Below are 25,218 nucleotides of genomic sequence, written 5' to 3'. Positions count from 1 at the left end.
TTCAAGAGAATCCTCTTTACCCAGAGAGCAGTTAGGCTGTGGAACTCACTACTCAAGCGATTGCAAAGAGTAACCTAAAGAGGAAGGTGAGTGTGTACCCAGAAGGCAGAAAGGGATAAACGGGTAATAGAAATAGATGAAGAAAAATTGAGGAGGCTCATTTGGACCCTTCATGTCAGTTTTTTCTTGAGAGTTGATGGAAATGTGTGGAAATTCTGCCTATTTGCCAGTCTGCTTCTTGAGTAACTATCAGTATTATTATAGCAAAAAACCAACCAGGTTGTAAGGTTAGTTTGTTCAGGATGTTAAAGGTTTTTGTGTCTTTCGTTGTCTTTGTACCAGTGTATCTGGGATTGTCTGAAATAACAATTTATTTAAGAAGTGAGTAAGAGTTTCCTGATGACTTAATTAACCAATAGGTAATTAATCAGGGAATGTATAATTGCTTTAATTTTCCAGTACAGGTGGATAAAGTGGTGCAGTGTGTCCAGAAGGAAAAGCAAGGAGCTACGATAAGGTTGTAATATCCTCCTGTTTTATTTTATCTCCCCCTCTCACCATATCCTCTCTCTCCCTCATTACCTATCTATTCAGCACTTAAGTGGATCTACTCTGTTTACTTCAACTATTTCCTGCAGTAGTGCATTCCATATGCTAACCACTCCCTGTGTAAAGAATTTTCTCCTGAATTCCTTAATGGTAGTGGCCACAGTGAGAGGCCTGTCTGTAGGTTTAACTGCCCCATTTAGGCCAGTATTTGGAGAGCAGACAGTTTAGATTCACAAGATTAGTATGTGGGATGGAAAACATCTATTACAACGCTGGGATATTAAAGCTATTTCTGCTAGGAACTGACCAGACGAAGAACGAATTTAGAGAGGCTGTTTTCTCCAGTGGTGGAACTAACAATGAAGAGGTCATTGTGCAATTTTTTTTTTGCAATGCCTCCAGATAGGGATTTATGAGTTGTGAGAGCACAGAATGTTTTGCTATGGGGATTAGTTGGTGTGTTTTATTTTTAAAGTAGGTAAATATTTTAAAGGAGAAAGTGAGGACTGCAGATGCTGGAGATCAGAGCTGAAAATGTGTTGCTGGAAAAGCATAGCAGGTCAGGCAGCATCCAAGGAGCAGGAGAATCGACGTTTCGGGCATGAGCCCTTCTTCCTGTAAATATTTTAAACCCTGGAATGGTAGGGCTCTTAGACTCTTAACCTCTTTAGGTTACTCTTTGCAATCGCTTGAGTAGTGAGTTCCACAGCCTAACCACTCTCTGGGTAAAGAGGATTCTCTCGAACTCCCTATTGGAATTTGACCCCTGCAGAGCAGAAACATTCTCTGTTTATCTACCCTCTGGAATTGCTCTAGCATAGACTCCTGGGCCAAGGTGTCCCAGGTCTATGTTTTATCAGTTGGTCTCTATTGAGTCAGTTGGGCTCAACTGTGGTGGTGGCAGAAATGGGATGGGGTGAGAGCTGGAGTGGAATTTGAACCACACAAATCTGACTCTGAAATGAGAGCTCTCCCAACCTGAAACAGAGATTATTCTTCATTTGTGACCTTTTGACATTCAGCCAATTACCCAAAGATTGCATGAAGCTTCTTAAAAGTTCTTATATGGGATGCGAGCCAGCATTTATTGCCTTTCTCTACTTGCCCTTGAGAAGGTAGTGGTGAGCTGCTGTCTTGAACCTCTGCAGTGCATGGTTGTGGAGCCTGACCCCATCCCAGCTTTACATCCATACACGTGCATTTCAAGGGATGAAGCAGTGGCCATGTACAATTTTCCCTTCTCTTTCTGTAGTAGGATGCTTGAGTCAATTACAGAGGAACCTTGATTGTCCGAATGAGATGGGCGGGCACTATTTCGTTCGGATAATTGATTATTTGGATAATCAATATTACCTGAAACAAGGAAAGTCATGCTGATCTAACACTATGCGCTACTGGTGAATTTATTTAAATCTATAATTTTAATGTATTGAGTGCAAGAGGACACTGATTTCACATGATGAACAAAATAAAGCAATGATAACATGAGAAAACTTCTTTAAAATGCAGTGGTAGTTATCATTTGACAAGGAGTCATGGAGGCAGCATTAAACAAAATCCTGAACAGATTCTACAACCGCAACAGCCCTTGTCAGTTTCCAGGAACGCAGTCTCGCAGTAGAAAGGCAGAAGCAGCGCCTTGCGCATGCGTTTAAGTTCTTGGCCTTTTTAAAAAAATAAATGGCTCTGTAAGGTGACGGGAATACCTCTACAGTAATGTAAAACAGTTGCTTTTGTAAAGGGCTGTGTAATAACCCTTACCTTAAAAAAAAAAAATCCAGTCGCTGATGCTTGAGCTGATTGCGTTTCTTTGTTTTTGCCAGCGTTTTCACATGTTCTTCAGTACAAGTAAGTTGAACATGCTTACTACTTTGATGTAACGTTTTTGTGGGACCTTGAAATATTCTTTGGATAATCTGAAATTCAGATAACCGAGTTACCCCTGTATAGCGTTCAATCAAGTGCTCTGGATAGCTTCCTCACTACAGATGACATAATCTGAATTAGAAATGCTCTCAAACTTTTCTTGCTTTGTTCTTTAACAGGTGAGTTGGCCTGACCATCAGAGACCCCAGTTTGCATCTTAGGACATTTACCCACCAAGTACAACTGTCAGAAAGTTGAATTACAGGATTGTATTGATGTTGCATTCACACAATATTGGCATCACTGCCCTTTATCACCCATCGCTAACCTGTCCTTGAGCGTGGTAATGATTTGCTGCCTTGATTCACTGTTACTTTTTGGATATAGATGCACCTATAGTGTTCGGGAGTTTTAAGGTGACTATGACAGTGAAGGACCCACAATATAGTTCCACGCCAGAATGGAACCTAACAGCTGATGTTCCAGTGCACCTGATGTTCTTGTCCTTCTAGGTGGTAGGGTACATAGGTTTGGAAGGTGTTATTGAAGGAGCCTCAGTTAGTTATTGCAGTGCATTTTGTAGACGGTGCACACTGCTGCCACTGTGTTTTAGTGCGGGAGTGAATATTGAAGGTTGTGGATGGACTACCAATTAAGTGGATTGTCTTGGATGTTTTCAAGGTTGAGTGCTGTTGGTGTTTGCACCCATCCACCAATAGAGAGTATTCCATCACTCTCCTGACTTGGGCCTAGTTGATTGTAAATTGGCTTTGGAGGGAGGTTGTAGAATTCCCAGCCTCTTGTAGCCACAGTATTTGTGTGGCTGGTCCATAGGAGTCTCTCGTCAATGGTGATTCCCACACCATCTATTGGTGGGGGGGGGGGCTTCAGCATGAGCAATATGGTCTTACCTTTGAATGTCAAGGCAGAGGCTCCATTTCTTTCTTGTCGGTGATGGTTCCCTGACATTCGCTTGACATTAATATCACCCAGTTTATGAGCCCAAGACTAAACATTGTACAGGTTTTGTTGCATGCAGACACAGATGGCTTCAGTTTTTGAGGAATTGCAAGTGGTACTGAACACACTCAGGTGAGGAAGACTGGAAGTTTGCTAACGTGGTGTCACTGTTTAAGAAGGATATTAAGGACAAGCCAGGGAACTATAGACCAGTGAGCCTGACCTCGGTGGTGGGCAAGTTGTTGAAAGGAATCCTGAGGGACAGGATGTACATGTATTTGGAAAGGCAAGGACTGATTAGGGATAGTCAACATAGCTTTATGCATGGGAAATCATGTCTCACAAACTTGATTGAGTTTTTTGAAAAAGTAACAAAGAGGATTGATGAGGGCAGAGCGGTAGATGTGATCTATATGGACTTCAGTCAGGCGTTCGACAAGGTTCCCCATGGGAGACTGGTGAGCAAGGTTAGATCTCATGGAATACAGGAAGAACTTGCCATTTGGATACAGAACTGGCTCAAAGGTAGAAGGCAGAGGGTGGTGGTGGAGGGTTGCTTTTCAGACTGGAGGCATGTGACTAGTGGAGTGCCACAATGATTGGTGCTGGGTCCACTACTTTTCGTCATTTATATAAATGATTTGGACGTTAGCAAAAGAGGTATAGTTAGTAAGTTTGTTGATGACACAAATTCAAGGTGTAGTGGACAGCAAAAAGGGTTACCTCAGATTACAATGGGATCTTGATCAGATGGGCCAATGTACTGAGAAGTGGCAGATGGAGTTTAATTTAGATAAATGCGAGGTGCTGCATTTTGGGAAAGCAAATCTTAGGATTTATACACTTAATGGTAAGGTCCTAGGGAGTGTTGCTGAATAAAGAGACCTTGGAGTGCAGATTCATAGCTCCTTCAAAATGGAGTCACAGGTAGATAGGATAGTGAAGAAGGCATTTGGTATGTTTTCCTTTATTGGTCAAAGTATTGAATACAGAAGTTGGGAGGTCATGTTGCGGCTGGCCACTGTTGGAATATTGCATGCAATTCAAGTCTTTTCCCTGGGGTGGGGGAGTCCAGAACTAGAGGGAATATGTTTAGGGTGAGAGGGGAAAGACATAAAAGGGACCTAAGAGGCAACTTCTTCACGCAGAGGGTGGTACATGTGTGGAATGAGCTGCCAGAGGATGTGGTGGAGGCTGGTACAATTGCAACATTTAACAGGCATCTGGATGGGTATATGAATATGAAGGGTTTGGAGGGATATGGGCCAGGTGCTGGAAGGTGGGACTAGATTGGGTTGGGATATCTGGGCGGCATGGACGAGTTTGACCGTAGGGTCTATTTCCATGCTGTACATCTCTATGATTCAGCAATCTCCAGAAGGTATTCCCACTTATGAATTTTATGATGGAGAAAAAAAATCACTGAACGTGGTTGAGCCTACCTAGAACACTACCCTGAGGTACTCTTGTAATGAAGTCCTTGAGCTCCAAGATTGACTTCCAGCAACCATCACCTCTACCATCTTTCTTTGTGTTGGTTATGTCTCAAGCAGTGGCAGATTTTAACTCAATTCCCATTTTACTTTTGTTTTATTAGGGCTTCTTGATGCCACACTGGATTAAGTGCTAACTTGATATCAAGAGCAGTTACTCTCACTTCCCTCTGGAGTTCAACTCTTTTGTCTGCACCATGCCTGTAATGAAATCTAGAGCTGAATGGCCCTGGTGGTATCCAAACTGAGCCTTGATGAGCCAATTATTATGCTGTTTGATAGCACTGTCACTGACACTTTCCATTGTTCTCATTACTGAGAGCAGATGAATGGGTCATTAATTGGCTTGATTGAAGTTGTCCTTTTCATGGATTGGACAATTTTCCACACTGTTGCATCATTGCCAGTGTAGCTATTCAGGAACAGTTTAGCAAGGAAAATCCAAAGTCATGAAGGAAAGGCATTCACCTTATTCACCACTACAGTTGTTGGTATAGGGTCCTTTAGGTTCATCAGAGTTGTTTCGGTGTGCTGGTAGATTTGTTAGCTACCATGGTGCCAAGGGGTCAAGTAGTCTGATAGTCATCTCCAAGATGTCTTTTTATGGTAGTGTAGTTAGAGTTCCTGGGTGTGTTGTTTACTTGTTCCTAGAGGCCTGGCATCCAAACACTTCGATCTGGACCGTATTTACCAATCTCTGAGAAAAAGAACTGGAAATGATATCACCCACCTTACATGGGAGGCTCACTGATGATGTTACCTAATGTTACGACACTGGGTAAACTCTCCTGCTTACTGTAAATCAGCAACATAGAAAAGATTTATCCCATGCAGTAATTTGTGAAACTTCGAGAAGCCAAAAGCTATTTAAAGTAAAACTTAACGACTTTATTTCTTAAAGTGTAACAGAGAATAATCAACTATTTACAACTCCTCGCTAACCTATCTTTTACCTTCCCTTCTATAATACTAGTCCTATAAAACGATCAATTATGATTTATAAAACAAAACTACTTATCTCAAAACCAGGCAGCTTTCAGTTTTCTCTGTATTCCTGCCGTCTTTTCTTTTGGAGATTCTGCTGCACGGGTTACTGATCGATAAAGGTACCTTTTTTAAAAGAGCTATTTTTCAGACTTTACATGCTAGTAGCTTGGCAGTACTCCTCCTAACTGTTCTGTTTTCCCTGGTTTTATACCTCCAAAGCATTGGATTGTGTAATTAGCTTTTAAGATTGTCAGTATACTAAATTCAAACTGGATTGGAGTTTAGTGTTTTTCAGGGTATAATTTAAACTGGCCTAATTCGAATCTGTTTTGTCATTTCTAGGCAACCAGCTACCCGATTAGCTGGAGCACATGTTACATTTTATCTTTTTCCAGAACACTTGATGATGTCAGGTAGTTTTTGCTAGCTTTTAACTCTGCTGCTGTGGTTCTGTTCGCCGAGCTGGGAGTTTTTGTTGCAAATGTTTCATCCCCTGTCTAGGTGACATCCTCAGTGCTTGGGAGCCTCCTGTGAAGCGCTTCTGTGGTGTTTCCTCCGGCATTTATAGTGGCCTGTCCCTGCCGCTTCCGGTTGTCAGTTTCAGCTGTCCACTGTAGTGGCCAAAACTAATGTAGTGTACAAAATCCCATGCAAGGACTGCACAAAACACTATATAGGACAAATAGGAAGACAGCTAACGATCCGCATCCACGAACATCAACTAGCCACGAAACGACACGACCAGCTATCCCTAGTAGCCACACACGCAGACGACAAGCAACATGAATTTGACTGGGACAACACTACCATTATAGGGCAAGCCAAACAAAGAACAGCCAGAGAATTCCTAGAGGCATGGCACTCATCCACAAACTCCATCAACAAACACATCGACCTGGACCCAATATACCGGCCACTACAGCGGACAGCTGAAACTGACAACCGGAAGCGGCAGGGACAGGCCACTATAAATGCCGGAGGAAACACCACAGAAGCGCTTCACAGGAGGCTCCCAAGCACTGAGGATGTCACCTAGACAGGGGACGAAACGTTTGCAACAAAAACTTCCAGCTCGGTGAACAGAACCACAGCAACGAGCACCCGAGCTACAAATCTTCTCACAAACTTTGAGCTTTTAACTCCCTTAAAGGTATAGTACCTGCATCTTCATAATACCTAGCATGGTGATGAAACGTCTGAAAACAAATCATTTAGCTCAGCGAGCAAACTTACAACGTTTATTAAGCTAAAGTTTCCAATTCTAATTTGTGCATCTCTACTTCTTACCAATTCACCAATGATGGGCATGCCTTAGCCTGGTACTAAGTTCTGAATTTCCTCTCAGCCTTTCCAGTTCTGTTTGTTTCTTAAGGCTGCTGCAATATTGATCATCCTTTATGTGGACCTTTTTATTTGGATTTGAGATTTCAAGTAGTTACCTTCCTGTCACTGACCCTCCCCAAATAACCCTGGCTGGAGACCAAGCCTGAAGAAGGACTTATGCCCAAAATGTCGATTCTCCTGTTCCTTTGATGCTGCCTGACCTGCTGCGCTTTTCCAGCCACACATTTTTAAGCTCTGATCTCCAGCATCTGCAGTCCTCACTTTCTCCCTGGAGACTAACAGTGACAATCTTTGGCTAAGCTGAACCAATAGCTGAGTTCTACAGTGGGTGAGCATACCCGGAGTGGAGCTCAAATCCAGTTTGCTCCAATCAACCCCATCTTCTGGTTGCCATCCTTTCAACTCCCCCGACAATATGCCCATCCTGGGCCGCCTCCATGTCAACACAAGGCCACGCGCAAGCTGAAGGAAGAACCCCTCATCTTCCGCCTCAGGAGCTTGCAACCATACGGCTTTGACATAGAACTCACCAGCTTCCAAATCTCTCCACCCCCGCCCCCTCCACCTCATACCAGGCCCACCCTGCCCCCTTAACCTGACCCTACCTGTCCATCTTCAATCCCACCTATCCACTCCACCCTTCCCACTGACCAATTACAGCCCCATCCTACCTGCCCCCACCTATTGCCATCTCACCCACCCTCCCCCCAGCCCCACATCCCTCCCACTATTTAGTTCGCAGCCCCCCTTCTCCCCCCGCAACCAGTCCTGGTGAAAAGTTCCGACCTGAAATATCAACTCCCTTCTCCTCTGATGCTGTTTGACCTGCTGTGCTTTTTCCAGCTTCACTCTTTATCCACTCTGACTTTTCCAAGTATCATGTAGTCGCAGAATGTGTACAAATCAGTCGCTTAAATGGCAGTATGGGCTCGCTCACAGAATTACAGAATTTTGACAGTACAGAAGGATACCCCTTATGTCTGCACTAACCCTCCTGAGGTTGAAAGGGCTGCATCTGTTCCTAATTGTCTTTTACATCCCACAGGCAAAATCATATGTTTCCTCTGTAGTGTGTGGTTAGATGATTACCAGCTGGTAAGGGTTGTTTTCTACTATTTTTGAATTGAACCCTGCATTAAAAATCCATCAGAGAACTCCAGTTCAGATTGCGTGAGATCCTTGATTGACCAAGACAGAATCAAAGTTGAAACTTTATTGCTGGAACAGCACAGCAGGTCAGGCAGCATCCAGGGAACAGGAGATTCAAACAGAATCAAGACAGAATCAAATCTTATGAAGCATAGTGTTAACTGAATTAAAGAAGGAACCTAGAAATGTGCCTGGAAGCCCTTCCAAAACCCGTCGTCTGAACAGTATTGAGTTCTTGCAGCGAAACTCTGCTGATTGGACGGTTGGTGAGGAAGAAGTAGTTACCGGGAAAAAAAAGAGAAGAATGCTGAATTCATCTTGTAAAAACAACTTTATTTACCGATTGTTTGCAAATAAATTCACTTGTGACAAATCAGAAATTCACGGTTAAAACCATTAAGGGTATTCTTCTATATTTTTGTTTGCCATTTTTGTGTTTGTATAGCAGTTCAGATGTGAAATTTTATTGTGTTTGGTGTGTCTTTATCTAAGATAATTGAGAAGTCTAGTGTGTCCTGATTATTTTAAATGCCTAGTTCTCTGGATAGACGAACTACATGAAAATGAATAACTTGTGTATCTTAAGGCAAAAGGAGCTGACTTTGGCAAGTGCTACTTAATTATTGGAAGAAACGATGATTCCTGAAAGTCTTGTTCTTGTAACATTACATTTAATTTTTCCACTAAAGTGACCTATTAAATTAATGATCAGTAAGCCGAACTCATTTTTCTGCTGCCAAAGTCCAATTGACTCAAAGTTTGCACTAAGGGGAGGGGTGGGTAGGGTGCAAATTTCAATTTTTCTCTGTCAACTCATAGGTATTTAATGCCCATCAGTCCAATTGCTTTGCAATTTGAACTATGCAATGTACAAATGATCAGTCAAATTGTTTGATTAGATTAGATTCCCTACAGTGTGGAAATTGGCCCATCGGCCCAACCAATCCACATTGACCCCACGAAGAATAACCCACCCTGACCCGTTTCCCTCTGACTAATGTAGTTAACACTATGGGCAATTTAGCGTGGCCTGCACATCTTTGCACTGTGGGAGGAAACCGGAGCACCCAGACGAAACCCACGCAGACACGGGGAAAATATGCAAACTCCACACCGACAGTCGCCCGAGGCTGGCATTGAACCTGGGACCCTGGTGCTGTGAGGCAGCAGTGCTAACCACTGAGCCACCATGCTGCCATAGCATCCTCCTAGATCTCTGTACTGGTCCAATTCTGCCCTTTTGCAGATCCACATTTTCTAGCCCATAATCATTGGCAAATGAGGCCTCTACCTTAGCACAGACAATTCCTTTTCTAAAGTTCTCTTCCTGTCATTACATAAATACTTTTGAAGTGTGAGCTGTAGGGAGAGGCTGAATAGGCCAGAGCTGACTCTCTGACTCTATTTTCCATGGAGTGTCAGAGGCAGAGAAGTGATCTGAAAGAGATTTATAAAATCATAATGGGCATGGATGGGGTGAATAGACATTGTCTTTTAGCATTGGGGGGGAGGGCGGGGCCTTAGTGGGAGGGAGTCCTAAACTGGAGGGCATAGGTTTAGGGTGGGAGGAAAAAGATTTAAAAGGGACGTAAGGGGCAATTTCTTCATGCAGAGGGTGGTGTGTGTATGGAATCAACTGGAGGAAGTGGTAGAGGCTAGTACAATTCTAACATTTAAAAGTCATCTGGATGGGTATATGAATAGGAAGGGTTTTGAGGGATATAAGCCAAATGCTGGCAAATGGGGCTGGATTAATTTAGAATGTCTGGTTTGCATGGACGAGTCAGTCTGAATGGTCTGTTTCCGTGGTATACCTCTCAATGAGTCTAGGTATGGTTTTTCTTGCAGTTGAACATGCAAGCTACTTTGTGCATAAGACCTCACAAACAGCAATGTGTTAAATTTCCAAGTAATCTGTTTCTTTGTGGGTGTGTGAGTGATCAATATTGCTGTGCTGCGTATGTAGTGCTTGGAATATTCTATTTCCACTGAAGAGGACAGATGCGGCCCTTGTTTCACATGTCGTCTAAAATAAGGCATGTTTGACAGCAGCCTTTTCAGTACTGCATTAAAGTGTCAGCCTTGATTTCTTTTTGGCCTGGCAATTTTTTGACTCGGCCAAGAATTTGACTAACTGAGCTATTTTAAAGTCTGTAGCCCCTTCTTAGGCTTTTTAAAATAAAACTTGACTCCAGGCGTTTAAGGTAATATTAAGACAAAAGGACGAAGTCTTAATCAAAGTGATGGGTTTTTAAAGTGAAAGAGAAGCAGAAAAATTGAGGAAGGAATTCTAGTGCTGCAGGCTATATTAGCTAAATGTTTGATCACCAGTGATGAACATTTGGTGAAATTAGGGCGGTTCATGAAGCAAGACTTCGATAAGCACTGACATTGTGGAGCTGTAAAAGATTATAGGGATCAGGAAGGCGCAAGATCATGGAGAGATTTGCAAACAGAGATAGTTGTTTTAAAATCTAGGCACTGCTTAACTGGAAGCCAATTGTAGGTCAGTGAGTGCAGGAGTGAATGACAAATAGGTCTTGGTGTTAGTAAAAACATGGACAGCAGTTTTGCGTGATCTCGGGTTTCCCGAGATTAGAATTTTGATGCTTATTGCAGAGTGTGTTGGAATACTTAAGTCTCTAGGTAACAAAAGCAGAGGTGAGGGTTTCAGCAACAGTTAAGCTAAAACAAGGGGCAGATTCAGGGTGGTATTATGAAGGTTGACATAGGTGGTCTTGATGATGGCATGGAAAAATGACTAGCAGCTCATTTTGGGGTTGTGTATAACACCATGCTTACAAACAGTCTGGTTCAGCTTAAGACTGTTGCCAGAGAGCAAGATAAAATTGTTTTCTAGGAAGTAGTATTTTGAAATGAGGAGTGAAGGCGATGACTTTAGTCTTCCTGATATTTCTGTGCAACCAATACAGACTGTGGGACACCAAGCATGGCCGTTTACTGAGAGTTGTGGGATGGGACTGTGAGGAAATTGACAGGAAATAAAGTATGAGAAAACTTGCATGGAAATTTTCCATTTGCATTGAATTCCGTAGCATTTACAGTGCAGAAGTAGGGCATTCAGCTTTGTACTGTTGTTTAAGCTCCACATGAGCATCTTCCCACCCCTACTTCATCTAACAGTATAAATATCTTTTCTTCCTCGTGTTTCTGTGGCTGCTGCTTAAATCCATTTATGTTTTCACAAATTGCTGAATATGGTAGCAAATTCTATTTTCTTAGCATTTTGAATGATTAAAGTTACCTTTGAATTCATAATTGGATTTTTTTAACCACTATCTCATTGTAAATGCCCCCAGTTTTGGTCTTCTCTACAAACAGAAATATTTTCTTTAAATTTATAATTTTGTAAAAGCTCTTCAGCTGTTGTAACATGAGATACAGTTGTTACCTATTCCTCTGTCTCCCTTTTCTAGATATGAACTTAGAATCCAATCCATCTGATCATCCAAGAGCCAGCACCATCTTCCTGAGCAAGTCGCAGCCAGATGGTGAGTATAGATATGTTTGATCAGTCTGTTCAGCGATATTATTATATATCTCTGGAGCAGATGGGACTTGAACCCTTGACTCCTGGCCCCACTACCACTATACCACAGGAATCTTCAGACAGTGAGTATGTATGAGCCACATTAATATCGTAATATCCACATGTCTTCATTGGCCATTGGCCACCAGAGTAATGTTGTGCATGTATCAATGTGGAGGGATGTTTCATGGTCACCATTGCAATAGCTAACTACAGTTTCCACTCTGGAGTAATTATCCTATTCCTGCAAGAAATATGTTGTGATTTATTTCCAACCACCGAAACTACACTATCCATAATATTCATTCACCAACTTTCAAATTTCCACGTGATAAGAAATATTACCTTTTATAGCTAAGTTCCTAAAGATTTCTAACCTGCAGGGTGAATGGGTTGCCTTTAATTCAGTGGTGAACAGTTTCATTGGTCTTCCTTTATTCTTCCCTATGCAACTCTTTTCCATTAAGTACTGCGCTACCCAAAATTACTTGGCGAAGGTGGCAGAAGGGAGTTATCACCTTTGTTCCCTATGAATTGCTGAGATATAATGAGAAGGTTATTTTTGCTTATTTACCTTTTAGAGCTGTTTGTCATCCATAAGGATATGACCAGGACCGCAGGTTCCAATATATCAGCAACCTGGGGGTCATGGTGACCAGCAACTCTGAAGGTAAATAAATTCTTAACATTGATACTTAAGTAACTCAATCAAATTAAGAGTTATTAATTTTTAAAGGTTTTTGAAGCAGGTTAGTCCAAGGCAGAGGCACCCAATCCAATTGCACATATTTTTCCTGATTTACTAACTGCCAGCAGATAGAACATAGAACATAGAAAAATACAGCGCAGTACAGACCCTTTGGCCCTCGATGTTGCGCCGATCCAAGCCCACCTAACTTACACTAGCCCACTATCCTCCATATACCTATCCAATGCCCGTTTAAATGCCCATAAAGAGGGAGAGTCCACCACTGCTACTGGCAGGGCATTCCATGAACTCACGACTCGCTGAGTAAAGAATCTACCCCTAACATCTGTCCTATACCTACCACCCCTTAATTTAAAGCTATGACCCCTTGTAATAGCTGACTCCATACGTGGAAAACGGTTCTCATGGTCAACCCTATCTAAACCCCTAATCATCTTGTACACCTCTATCAAGTCACCCCTAAACCTTCTTTTCTCCAATGAAAACAGCCCCAAGTGCCTCAGCCTTTCCTCATACGATCTTCCTACCATACCAGGCAACATCCTGGTAAACCTCCTCTGCACCCGTTCCAGTGCCTCCACATCCTTCCTATAGTATAACTGCACACAATACTCCAGATGCGGCCGCACCAGAGTCTTATACAACTGCAACATGACCTCAGGGCTCCGGAACTCGATTCCTCTACCAATAAAAGCCAGTACGCCATATGCCTTCTTCACCGCACTATTTACCTGGGTGGCAACTTTCAGAGATCTGTGTACATGGACACCAAGATCCCTCTGCTCATCCACACTACCAAGTATCCGACCATTAGCCCAGTACCCCGTCTTTTTGTTACTCTTACCAAAGTGAATCACCTCACCCTTACCTAGGTTGAACTCCATTTGCCACCTTTCTGCCCAGATCTGCAACTTATCTATATCCCGCTGTAACCTGACACATCCTTCCTCACTGTCAACAACTCCACCGACTTTCGTATCATCCGCAAACTTGCTCACCCAACCTTCTAGCCCCTCCTCCAGGTCATTTATAAAAATGACAAACAGCAATGGTCCCAAAACAGATCCTTGCGGAACACCGCTAGTAACTGCACTCCAAGATGAACCTTTACCATCAACTAGTACCCTCTGTCTTCTTCCAGCCAGCCAATTCCTAATCCAAACCTCCAACTCACCCTCAATGCCATACCTCCGTATTTTTTGCAGTAGCCTACCATGGGGAACCTTATCAAACACCTTACTGAAATCCATATACACCACATCTACCGCTTTACCCTTGTCTACCTCCTTAGTCACCTTCTCAAAGAATTCAATAAGGTTTGTGAGGCACGACCTGCCCTTCACAAAACCATGCTGACTATCCTTGATCACATTATTCCTATCCAGATGTTCATAAATCCTATCCCTTACAATTCTCTCTAAGACTTTGCCCACAACAGAAGTGAGACTCACTGGCCTATAGTTACTAGGGTTAACCCTACTCCCCTTCTTGAACAAGGGAACCACGTTTGCTATCCTCCAGTCTACTGGCACTATTCCTGTAGACAACGAGGACATAAAAATCAAGGCCAATGGCTCTGCAATCTCCTCCCTTGCTTCCCAGAGAATCCTAGGATAAATGCCATCAGGCCCAGGGACTTATCTATTTTCACCCTTTCCAGAATTTCCAACACCTCTTCCCTACATACCTCAAAGCCGTCCATTCTAATTAATTGTGACTCAATATTCACATCGGCAACAATGTCCTGTTCCTGAGTGAATACTGACGAAAAGTATTCATTCAGTGTCTCCCCAATTTCTTCAGCCTCCACACGCAACTTCCCACTACTATCCTTGACTAGACCTATTCCTACCCTAGTCATTCTTTTATTCCTGACATACCTATAGAAAGCCTTAGGGTTTTCCCTAATCCTACCAACTAAGGACTTTTCATGTCCCCTCGCTGCTCTTAGCTCTCTCTTCAGATCCTTCCTGGCTACCTTATAACTCTCAATCGCCCCAATTGAACCTTCACGCCTCAATTTTACATCGGCCGCCCTCTTCCATTTAACAAGGGATTCCAATTCCTTATTAAACCACAGCTCCCTCACACAACCCTTTCCTCCCTGCCTGACAGGTACATACTTATCAAGGGCACTCAATAGTTGCTCCTTGAACAAGCTCCACATATCAATTGTGCCCATGCCTTGAAGCCTACTTTTCCAAGCCACGCATCCTAGGTCGTGCCTCACCGCATCATAATTTCCCTGCCCCCAGCTATAACTCTTGCCCTGCAGTGCACACTTATCCCTCTCCATCACTGGAGTAAAAGTCACCAAATTGTGGTCACTGTCTCCAAAGTGCTCACCTCCAGATATTACTCGCCAACAGATATTTTTAAATAGTTTCAACACCAATTACTGGCCAAATAATGTTTAAAATGTTCAAATTCCCTAGTTACAACATCTTCGGTGTCTGTGCCAGCACTACTCACTATTACTTTAAGGAGGTGAGCGTTGGGTAATCGCCTAAGTCTTAAGCAGCTCAGAACACAAAGTTTTGTGCATTCCACATTTGGATGAAACCAATATTTTTAAACATAAAGCCGTAACAACTAGGAGCAGGTGTAGGCCTTCTGGCCCATTGGGCCTGCTCTGTCATTCAGTCAGCTCATGACTGATCTTTTTGTGGATTTGGCTGGACTTTACTGCCTACTTACCATAACTTTTAATTCCTTTAAGACAAAGATAGATTTTTGAACAGTAACAAACTTTCAACAAGGTAGCCTCAACTGCTTCACTGGGTAGGAAATTCCATAGATTCACAACCTTTTGGGTGAAGAAGTTCCTCCTCAACTCAGTCCAAAATCTGCTCCCTTTTGTTAGCCTTCTGTGCCTAACTCTTCACTAACATCCCAGTTGTTTGTTGCCAGTGATTTCACAATGGGAATGATCGCCTTCTGCTACCACTTTATGCATGCTTTGGGAACAGTTAAAGCTTAAAGTGGCAACTTTAAATACTTCACTTCCTGGGAACTAATGCCACCTATTTCCACTTTTGCAACATTGCTACTCCTCTGCCACAAAATCTTTGCCTTATCCATTCTTTCGACTTGATCATCCTATTGCCTTTCTGTCACCCAAAACTTCCTGTTGGTCAAAAGCATCAAAATCCTTTTCTACCAAATGTCCAGTTTACTCATCATTGATCTACAGTGGCTGTTGTCCCTCAAAATATTAAATTGAAGTTGCTTGATTTTAACAAATTCGTCATAGTCTTGCTGCACCTTTTGCAGCAACCTTTAACAGCATTCTTTAATCCTTTTTCTCCAACTACAACTGTCATTCTGAATCACCACTGCTGCATCCTTTGATGACGTTGGTTTTCACTTGCTCTGTAACCTCTCTTATGTGACTGCCAGACTCTGCTCCTTTCATGGTCTTCGCAAAAAGCATCTTTTAATGCCAGATTTTGATCATACCTTACCTGTCTCTTTCTCAATGACTTGCATAGCTTTCCTTGGCAGCTTCCATTTGTGAAGTGCCATGGAGCATGTTTCTTCACATTATGAGTGACCTGTGAATAAAAGCTTTTGTTTAAATTTGTTATTCGGCTTATTTTGTTGCATCTTCATCAACATCATTGTTTTTCTTTCTCACCGTACCCATCTCAACATTGGTGCCATGATACCTAAATTTGTATAAAAAGTAATTGATGTTTCTTTCGTGGAATTTTTGGGAATGATATGTTGTTTTTCTGATTCAATGAGATTGAAAATTAGGCTTTTTTAAAAAAAAAATGTCTGGGCACGCTGAAATTCTTGCCTAAGTTGATATGATCTGACTCTGCGAGGAAACCAGGAGGCCAGTGGCTTGACTTGCTTCTCCAGGCAAAATGCTAGGTAAGCATATGTGACGGTCTCACAGGCAGTCCATTGCTGCACTTGCCAGAGGAAGTGGTAGAGGCAAGGACAATTTCATTATGATAAAGACGTTTGGACGGGTCCATGTGTAGGAAAGATTTACAGCGATATGGGCCAAATGCAGGCACATAGGACTAGCTCAGCTTAGGAGACCTGGTCAGCATGGACAACTTCGGTAGTATGACTCCATGACTGCTAGGTAGGTTAGAAGAGTTAGGGATTTCTTTGGAAAGTTCTGACCCATTCTAGGAACCCTAGAGTCGGAACAAAGGGTTTCTGACAGACAACTGTTGCCCCAGCAGAAACCAGACAATCATCCCAAAGATGTGCCCTTGCATTTAAGAAATATCCAGGCAAACCAAACGTGTCCACTGCAAATTTTTTTCTCTTTTATCAAATACACGTGCAATTGCAGAGATAGATTAAAGCATTTCAAAAAAACCTAAACGAGCAAATAATCTACAAGTTTAAACTGGACCTTTAAGTTCAATTTTAGACAATGTCTGTTGCGTATCCTGCAGTGATATCTCTCATGTCTCTGGGATATTCATACCATAGTTAGGAAGCCACTGGTCTTTCAGGATAATTTGCTTGTAAATTGTGTTTTAAGTTATCCTCCGTATTGGATTGTATCTTTGACCAGGCAAATTCATTTATACCTTTTAAGGGCCAAGATAGTTAAGCCCTCAGTATGTTCTAAGATTGCACCACTTTAATGAAAAAATGTCTTGCACTTACATTGTACTTTACATGACTTAGAATGTTCCACCGTGTTCTGCAAACATTGTAGTACGTTTGAAGAGTGCTTCCTGTTGTAATATTGGAAATGTAGCAGCCACATTGTAGACAGCATTCCACAGACAAAACTGTGATGCAAGCCAGATAATTCATGTTAGTGATGTTGCTTGAGGGCTAAATGTTACCAAGGGTATTGCAGAGAACTCTCCTTCTCAACTTCAAAGCTGTGTTGAGGAATCTTCAATGCCCAAGCGTGAGGGCAAATGGGACCTTGGTTTTATGTGTCATCCACAAGTTGGCACTCCTGGCAGTACAGCAACCTGTCAGTTCTGCATTCTGAAGATCTGGTGATTGTACGCCTCTGAAAGAAGTGTTGTCTGTTGTTCAGGCTAAAAAATGCTTCTTGTCTTTATGAAAAGTTTAACCTGATTAAAGTTTTTAAGTGCATTTTGCCACAACAGTGAAAATTCAAAAAATGAAAGAGGCAGTGGGTAATAGAAATCATAGAGTCACAGCACAAAAACAGACCAACCGGTCCACGCTGAACATAATCCCAAACTAGTTCCACCTGTCTGCTCCTGGCCCGTATCCGTCAAAACATCTTTGAAGCTTTTACCCTTCCAAACGAAGTGATTATAGTATCAGCATCAGTTTCTGTCAGATATGTTTGGGTAGTAAAGCATGCCATCAAGACAGGACAGTGGTCCTCAGCTCTATGCCATTTTTCCAATAAATGTCATAAGCACTTGTCTTCTGCTGCGTTGGTCAGTGGAGGCTGTAACTTGAATGATAAATGCTGGCAATCATCCTGTAAACAAGCTCAGTGGTGATGCTTTAACTCGAAGTAAAATCAAAAGTGCTGGAAAAGCTCCAAAGGGCAAGGGAGATTAAAGATGAAGGAATTAGAACAAAATGCAAACGAAGTGGTAATGATTGTAAATGAGAGAGAGAGGGGATGTTAATAGCAGAATAAAGGTCATCTCAATGTAAAAATATAAGATAGACGTTTGAGCAGAAAATATTGAAATGGAGGACAGAGTTCATGGTCTCAAATTATTAAACCAAATGTTTCAGAAGCTGTAAAGTACCTCATGGGAAATTGAACTGCCAGCTTTTGCTGGGCTCAGTGAAGGAGGTCCAAGATAGAATTGTGAGAGTGACAGCAAATGATGCATTAAAATGTCAAGCAACCAGAAAGGGGTAATGCATATGGATAGAGTGGAGGTGTTCCACTAAAGCAGCACCCAGTCTATGTTTCGTCTCCTGAGCAGAGTGGCAACTGCACTGTGAGAAACAAATATAATGGACTATATTGAAAGAAATGCAAGTAAGTTGTTACTTCACCTAGATGGAGTTTTTGAGGCCTTGCACAATTCAAAGCCAAGGTTTTATATCTTCTGTTGTTGTATGGGCACATGGTGTAGGAGGAAGGTGAGATGTTTGGGGTTTGAAAAGTGGACCTGGGTGTTGTGGGTGGAACTGCCCCAGTGTTGATAGGAGAGAGGAGGGAAAGATGTGTTAGATGGTAACGAAATGTTATAAGTCTGGAAAAGGCAGAGAATTACCCTTTAAGTATGAGACTGGTGAGGTGGAAAGTAGGAACCCGGAGAATCCTATAGTAATTCTGGAAGGGAGGAGAAGGGAAAGAGTGAGAACAGATATGGCTCAGAGCCCTGTAAGTGGAATCCTTCTCTGGTGGAAAAAGAGATGCACTGTCAGGGAAGTTAGCCTAATTGGGAACGTGATGTGGAGATGGTGGACAAAGTTTAAAAATCATGCAACACCAGGTTATAGCCCAAAAGATTTATTTGGAAGCACTAGCTTTCAGCACTGCTCCTTCATCAGGTAACTCTGAAGACAGGATCATAAGACACAGAATTTATAGCAGAAGATCACCGTATCATGCAATTTGTTCAATATATTGTTTTAGTTGCACGACACTGTGATCTTTTGCTATAAATTAGGAACAGACATGGCAGAGACAGGAAAAAAAAGAGAGAATGGAATGGAGTCCTAAAAGGAAATTGAGTGTGAGGAGTTGAGGTAGCTGTGGAGTCTGGGTTGTCATAAATATTCATAGACACCTATCCCCTAGAAATAGAAACCGAAGTCAACGAAGGGACAAATATGTGATGCACCAGGTTAAGATAAATGAAAGTTGGAAGTAAAATTGACGTTTTTTTTCCAGTTTGGGCAGGAAGCAGTCTGTATACATTCTATAATGGGCCTGTACAAACCCCGTCAAAATATGTTAGGAAAGTAGCCGAGACCCTAACTTTTTCTTATTTTAAAGGTAAATGTGAGGTGCTGTGTTCCAGATGCAATTCAATTGGTCAGATTTCTCAACATTAAGCAAAACACACTTTATTCAAACACTGTAGAAAGAAAGAGGAACTTGAATAATTTAAACTGTTATTCTGTTAGGTTTTCCAATAGAGTTATTTTACAACTGAACAATTAATGTTCTAATGTAGTAACATCCCATAAACATACCCTTGGCAAAAGGCAAATACAGAAAACAGATTGTCTGACATGCAGTCCTCCAGTCCAGGAGAAAACATCAATTCTGAGAGAGAGAGTGTAGCAGTCAGTAGAGATTCACTGCTGAGACCATAGCAACAACTGCTGAAAACTAAAGCAAAGATCCCTGCGTGGGAGCTTGACCACACCTGTTCAGACTGCTTCTATTGTTCCAGCTTTTTAAACAAAAAACCTAAGTCTTCTCGAGTCATTTATCTTCCCATAGACTGCGTGTCACCTGTCCCTCCATCTCTCTCAAAGAAAAAGGGCAAGGCACACCACTTAAAGCCACAGTATCATCACATTTCATTGATGCATTGGAAAAACATCTTGTAGAGGAAGCCTAAGTAGGACTGGAATAATAAATGTACAATTCACTGAATGAGTAGACCAGCTATAGCCATGCCTTTTACTTGGAGGAAGGATGAAAAGTTAAAGGAGAAATTGTTCCATTAGAGAATGATCTCAACTAAGAGGAAGGTAGTAGTGGATCGGGACTGTCTGGGCCTTTGTTCAAGAAAGAAGCAGAGGGCCCTGATGAGGGATAGAAAGTGTAGAGGAATTGGATGTCCAGGATAAAGAGGAAGCAGTCAGCACTAGGAACCTGGAAATTGTTGTAATGACATAGCATGTCTGGGGATTCAAGACTATAGGTTGGGACAGACTTGATGGAAAGAAAATAAGATAAGTGCAGTGAACTAAGACCAGGATAGTCCTGTTTGTCAATTTTGGGAAGGAGTTGAATGAGCTATTTTTGGTTGGGGGACTGTAAGGTGGGAAGATGTGGGTGGAGGGATCCCAGAGAAGATGAAGTCAGTGACGGTCAGGGAACTGTGACAGCTTGATGTTCAGTGATGGGGTCATGGCCAAAACACTGATGAGAAGTGCCTGAGGGTGGGCGCTCAGCAATGCCAGGTGACAACAGCACCACCCTTGGAACCAGGGTCAGACCTGAGAGAATGGAATGCAACAACTTCAGAAGATAGGTTAGATTGGGTAAGGAGTGTAGAGAAATCAAGACAGCCAGTTGCACGCCAGTAGGGTGTGTAACTGACCAGAGATGATGGGACAATATTGGAAATGACTAAATGGATCCATGGAGTGGGGAGCAGATTCCTACCCAAAGAAGCGAGAACTGGGGCAATAGCGATGAAAGAAGAGATCAGCATCGTGCACCATTTGAGATTAATTGAGATGAAGACATTGAGCGTGAGAGAGATCATGTTAAGTTGTCGAATGAGATGAAGAACTGTATGGAGTGGGGCCAAGAGAGCTTTGAGTTAGTGAGTCAGTGCTAATTGAAAGAAATGTGGAGAGTAAATGTGTGGCGGTGCATGGCACTGACTGTCAATCTCAGTATGTGGCATGAACAGCAACTCTAGAAATGTTGTATATCTTGAAGAGATATTTAATCAAAGGTGGATTCTATACGGAAAGGATGGAACTTCAGTTGGAATCCACCCAGGGCAAGATTGAACTCAAATTCTCCTGGTATCATAGCCAACATTTATTCCTTGATCAAGGCCATTGAAGGTCATACTACTTATTTGTCTATGGCTATTTGTGGGTCCTTGCTGTGGGGAAATTGGTTGCCATACAATGATTACCATTGAGAAGTATTTTATTGGGTTGTGAAGTGTTTCAAACACCCTGCAAATGTGAGCAACATAGAAGAATACAGCGTGGAACAAGCCCTTTGGCCCTCGATGTTGCACCGACCTGTGAACTATTCTCAGCTTGTCCCCCTACACTATCCCGTCATCATCCATGAGCTTATCTAAGGATTGTTTAAACCTCCCTAATGTGGCTGAGTTGACAACATTGGCAGGTAGGGCATTCCACGTCCTTACCTCTCTGTGTAAAGAACCTGCCTCTAACATCTGTCTTAAATCGATCACCCCTCAGTTTGTAGTTATGCCCCCTTGTACAAGCTGACATCATCATCCTAGGAAAAAGACTTTCACTGTCTACCCTATCTGGTCATCTTGTATGTCTCTATCAAATCCCCTCTTAGCCGCCTTCTTTCCAATGAGAACAGACTCAAGTCTCTTGGCCTTTCCTCATAAGACCTTCCCTCCAGACCAAGCAACATCCTGGTAAATCTCCTCTGCACCTTTTCCAATGTTTCCACATCCTTCCTGTAATGGGGCAACCAGAACTGTACACAATGTTCCAAGTGTGGCCGCACCAGCATTTTGCATTGTTTGTAAAAAAAAACTTGCCGAGCTAGATTGTTTGCAGTTCTTCAGCAGTACTTTATCTGACACATCAAGTTAAAAATTGTAATTTGACTAAAAACAACAACCATTTGCTTTAGTGTACTGACATGTTTTAAATGTGTTTTTTTTTAAAAAAACAGTGAGAGAGAAGAGGAAAAGCAACCACATAAACCATGTAAGTGCAATCTTTTTAAACATGCTGTCTATTTGCTCCACTATTGAGGCCATCAACCTTTAGTAAAGCTTTAGGATATTATTATTTTAAAAATGGCATTCATCAATTTCAAACCTTTATGAAAATGCCCAAAATTTAACCAGTTTTGTTGTAATGCATTGGTGGATCTGTAATATATCTGTCATTATTTTTTGTATTTAACATTTTTTTTTCTTTTTTATTTTAGCATTGCTGTTTAATTAACAGACTGTTTTACATTCTCTGTCTGCTGACCCAAATTATCATATCATTTGTATGATTAATTTAATCTTGCAGTGTGTGTTTTCATTGACGCTCTGATATCAGTGGAGTGTATATATAAGCATCTCCTCATCCTGAAACTTGCAAAAATGATCTGAATATGTTGGGGGTGGGTAGTTTGAAATAGTTATCTCGCTCAGCACCAACCTGAGCAGCATCAGACTTACAGAAGAATTTTCAAAGCCGCCTTATGTCCAATATACGCATTAGAATTTGGAAGAAACAAATTTCGGTGATTATCAGTGAAGATCATTTTGAAATTAAATTTCTTAAATTATCTGAACTAAGCTGGTAGTGTGAGCTATTAAATCATGTAAGATGTGAAATCACCCTCTAGGAATATAGCTTATGAATGCTTACATTTTTGCCACTGATTTTTATTTGATGCTTAATCTGTTTGTTTTAACAGTAGCATAGCAGTTATGCTGAAAGCAAGGTATTTCACAGAAGCACAAATATTTGCTCACTAATTTCTTAGGTGCAATTTCATGGATAACAGTCCTTTGAATTTGCATATAGACTAATGTTAGGAAAGCTGAGCAGTTCACATTAGGAGCTAGGTCTGAGACAATCCAAACCGAGAGAATTCTTTCCTAAGGTCTGATCCCAGATGTGAAATACATTGTAACCATCTATTGGTTCTTCCATTCTTTAAAGGCTTTCTTTTATATAGTTAAAAATCACACAACAGGTTTATTTGGAAGCACTTGCTTTCAGAGCACTGCTCCTTCATCAGATGGTTGTGGAGATTCTTTTATATAGCCTGTCACAACTTCAGAATGTCCTAAACAAGTGACAGAGGCATCACAGGCAGCTGCCTGAATCAAAGATTAGACAGAGGCAGAAAAGAACACAATGCTGCTAGCAATGTATCCACTTGCAGTCTGCTAACTGCTTGCTCTTCCATCCTGCTTGATGCATCCCTCTCTTCTGTACTCCCTCCTGCCTGAGTGTGAAGGAAATAGGGAAGAGGTACAAATAATATCAGCACTGGGAGAAATTGCATGTGCTCCAGTGGATGGAGAAGACACTCCAATCTCGCTCTTGTTCAGCCCTAAGAACTACAGTGGGAGAAAAGGGTTCTGCTGCCTCGCCAGACAATTAGATAGCCAAATCATTCCCAGTAGTTCTAGACAGACTATGCAAATCCATTTATCACATGTAAAACTGACTTCTAATTGAATCAGTTAACACTGTTTGGCATCCCTTTGGAATGTTAAACATTAAGTGGAATTGTTCTCTTTGGTGTTACCACAACTCAGGTGTGAAATGGTGCCCCCAAAAACATCTGAATATCAACAACTAATATTCAAAACAGCTTGAGGTTGCTTATCTAATTTTTGCTACTGCAGCTGATGTTTTTTGTTTCACAGCCAATTGATAACATCTGCCAGGTTTTGGCCTCTTGGGTGAACAACAAAGGAAACCTGACTTTTACTTTGCAGTTGAGTGTTTGGCTGCAATGTTGGGAAATCAATTCACATACTACCATGATTGGGAATGTGCTACAATTAGATGACCTGCATTCAGAAGGCTAGGCCCTGCATGACCTATGTATAGCATGTGGACTGCATCAGTTCAAGAAGGTAGCTCAACACTACCACCTCCAAAGGGCAACTAGGGACAGGCAATAAATGCTCGTCAGCCAACAATGTTGTACGTGTGGCTTGAAAAGAAAAGCAAATGTGGGAAAATGACTAGTCTTCACCTACACTCCAGTGCAGTATGGGAGTGTGTGCTGTGTTGTTTGAGGTGTAATTGTTTTCCATTCCAAAGACCACATCCATAACATTGCCCATGTGCACCTCACCTCAACTTGTCTGCTGCTGAAACTCTCACTTATGCCTCTGCTGCTTGATAATTCTACGCCGGCCTCCATATTTTGCATTCTGTAAATATAAATTTGTCCAGATTTTTTTTTCAGCCTGTGTCTTAACTTGCACCATCAGGTCTGGTTACAAAACATCTCCATTTTTAATTTCTCGTCCTTGTTTCAAATCCCTCCATGGTCATGCCCTTTCATGTCTCTGTTGTAAGAAGTAAGTGAAAATTGAGAGGTGAAAGAGAAGAAGGAACTTAACAATTACAATCATCAAAGAAAGGGTACTGTCAACATATTAGAGCTAAAGGCTGACAGTCTTATGGACTTCTCCGAAGGACTTAAAAGAAGTAGCTACTGAGATAATAGAAGCATTGGGTTCAATTTGCCACAATTCCAGAAAGTCACATTAGATTGGAAAATGATTAATGTAACTCCTCTATTCAAAAAAAAGAGAGGTACCAAAAGCAGGAAACCACAGACCAGTTTTGGAGTCATACAGCACGGAAACAGATCCTCCAGTCTAACTTGTCTGTGTTGACTAGATAGTGAGTCATTACTTGCCCAGTTGGCCTAACATTTGCCATTGGAAAAATGCTGATGCCATTGAGATTATAGTAGGACACTTCGAAAATCTCACTGTAATCAGGTAGTCTTTTTTTTTTAAGGGACATTATTGTTGACTAATTTATTCAAGTTCTTTGAGGAAATAACAAACCACATGTATATTGGGGACCCTGCAGATGTGATGTACAGTACTTGATTTCTAGAAAGCATTTGATAAGCTGCCGTATCCGAGGTTAAGATATAAATTAAGAGCTCATAGTGTAGGGATTAAGGTATTAGCATGGATAGAGGGTTGGTTAGCTAACAGGAAGCACTGAGTGAGAATAACTTGGCAAGACATAACCAGTGGAGTGCCAATGTAATCAGTGCGGGG

General features: G+C 41.8%; 1 protein-coding gene across 2 annotated transcripts in view; it reads left to right on the top strand.

Annotated features, from left to right (window-relative positions):
• The window catches only part of ccnyl1 (cyclin Y-like 1), a 67,740-nt gene that overhangs the window by 10,084 nt on the left and 32,438 nt on the right, over window positions 1–25,218 (top strand). For both annotated transcript variants that reach the window (XM_087988874.1, XM_043693293.2), the window contains exons 2-3: window positions 11,786–11,860; window positions 22,125–22,159. In XM_087988874.1, the coding sequence (XP_087845000.1) occupies window positions 11,786–11,860; window positions 22,125–22,159 (110 nt within the window). The remainder of the gene's footprint in view (window positions 1–11,785; window positions 11,861–22,124; window positions 22,160–25,218) is intronic.

The sequence above is a fragment of the Chiloscyllium plagiosum genome, unplaced genomic scaffold, assembly GCF_037043375.1.
Source record: "Chiloscyllium plagiosum isolate Xiang-an unplaced genomic scaffold, Cpla_swu_hap1 HiC_scaffold_7, whole genome shotgun sequence".
Lineage (NCBI taxonomy): Eukaryota > Metazoa > Chordata > Chondrichthyes > Orectolobiformes > Hemiscylliidae > Chiloscyllium > Chiloscyllium plagiosum.
This window is presented reverse-complemented; position numbering and strand designations above follow the sequence as displayed.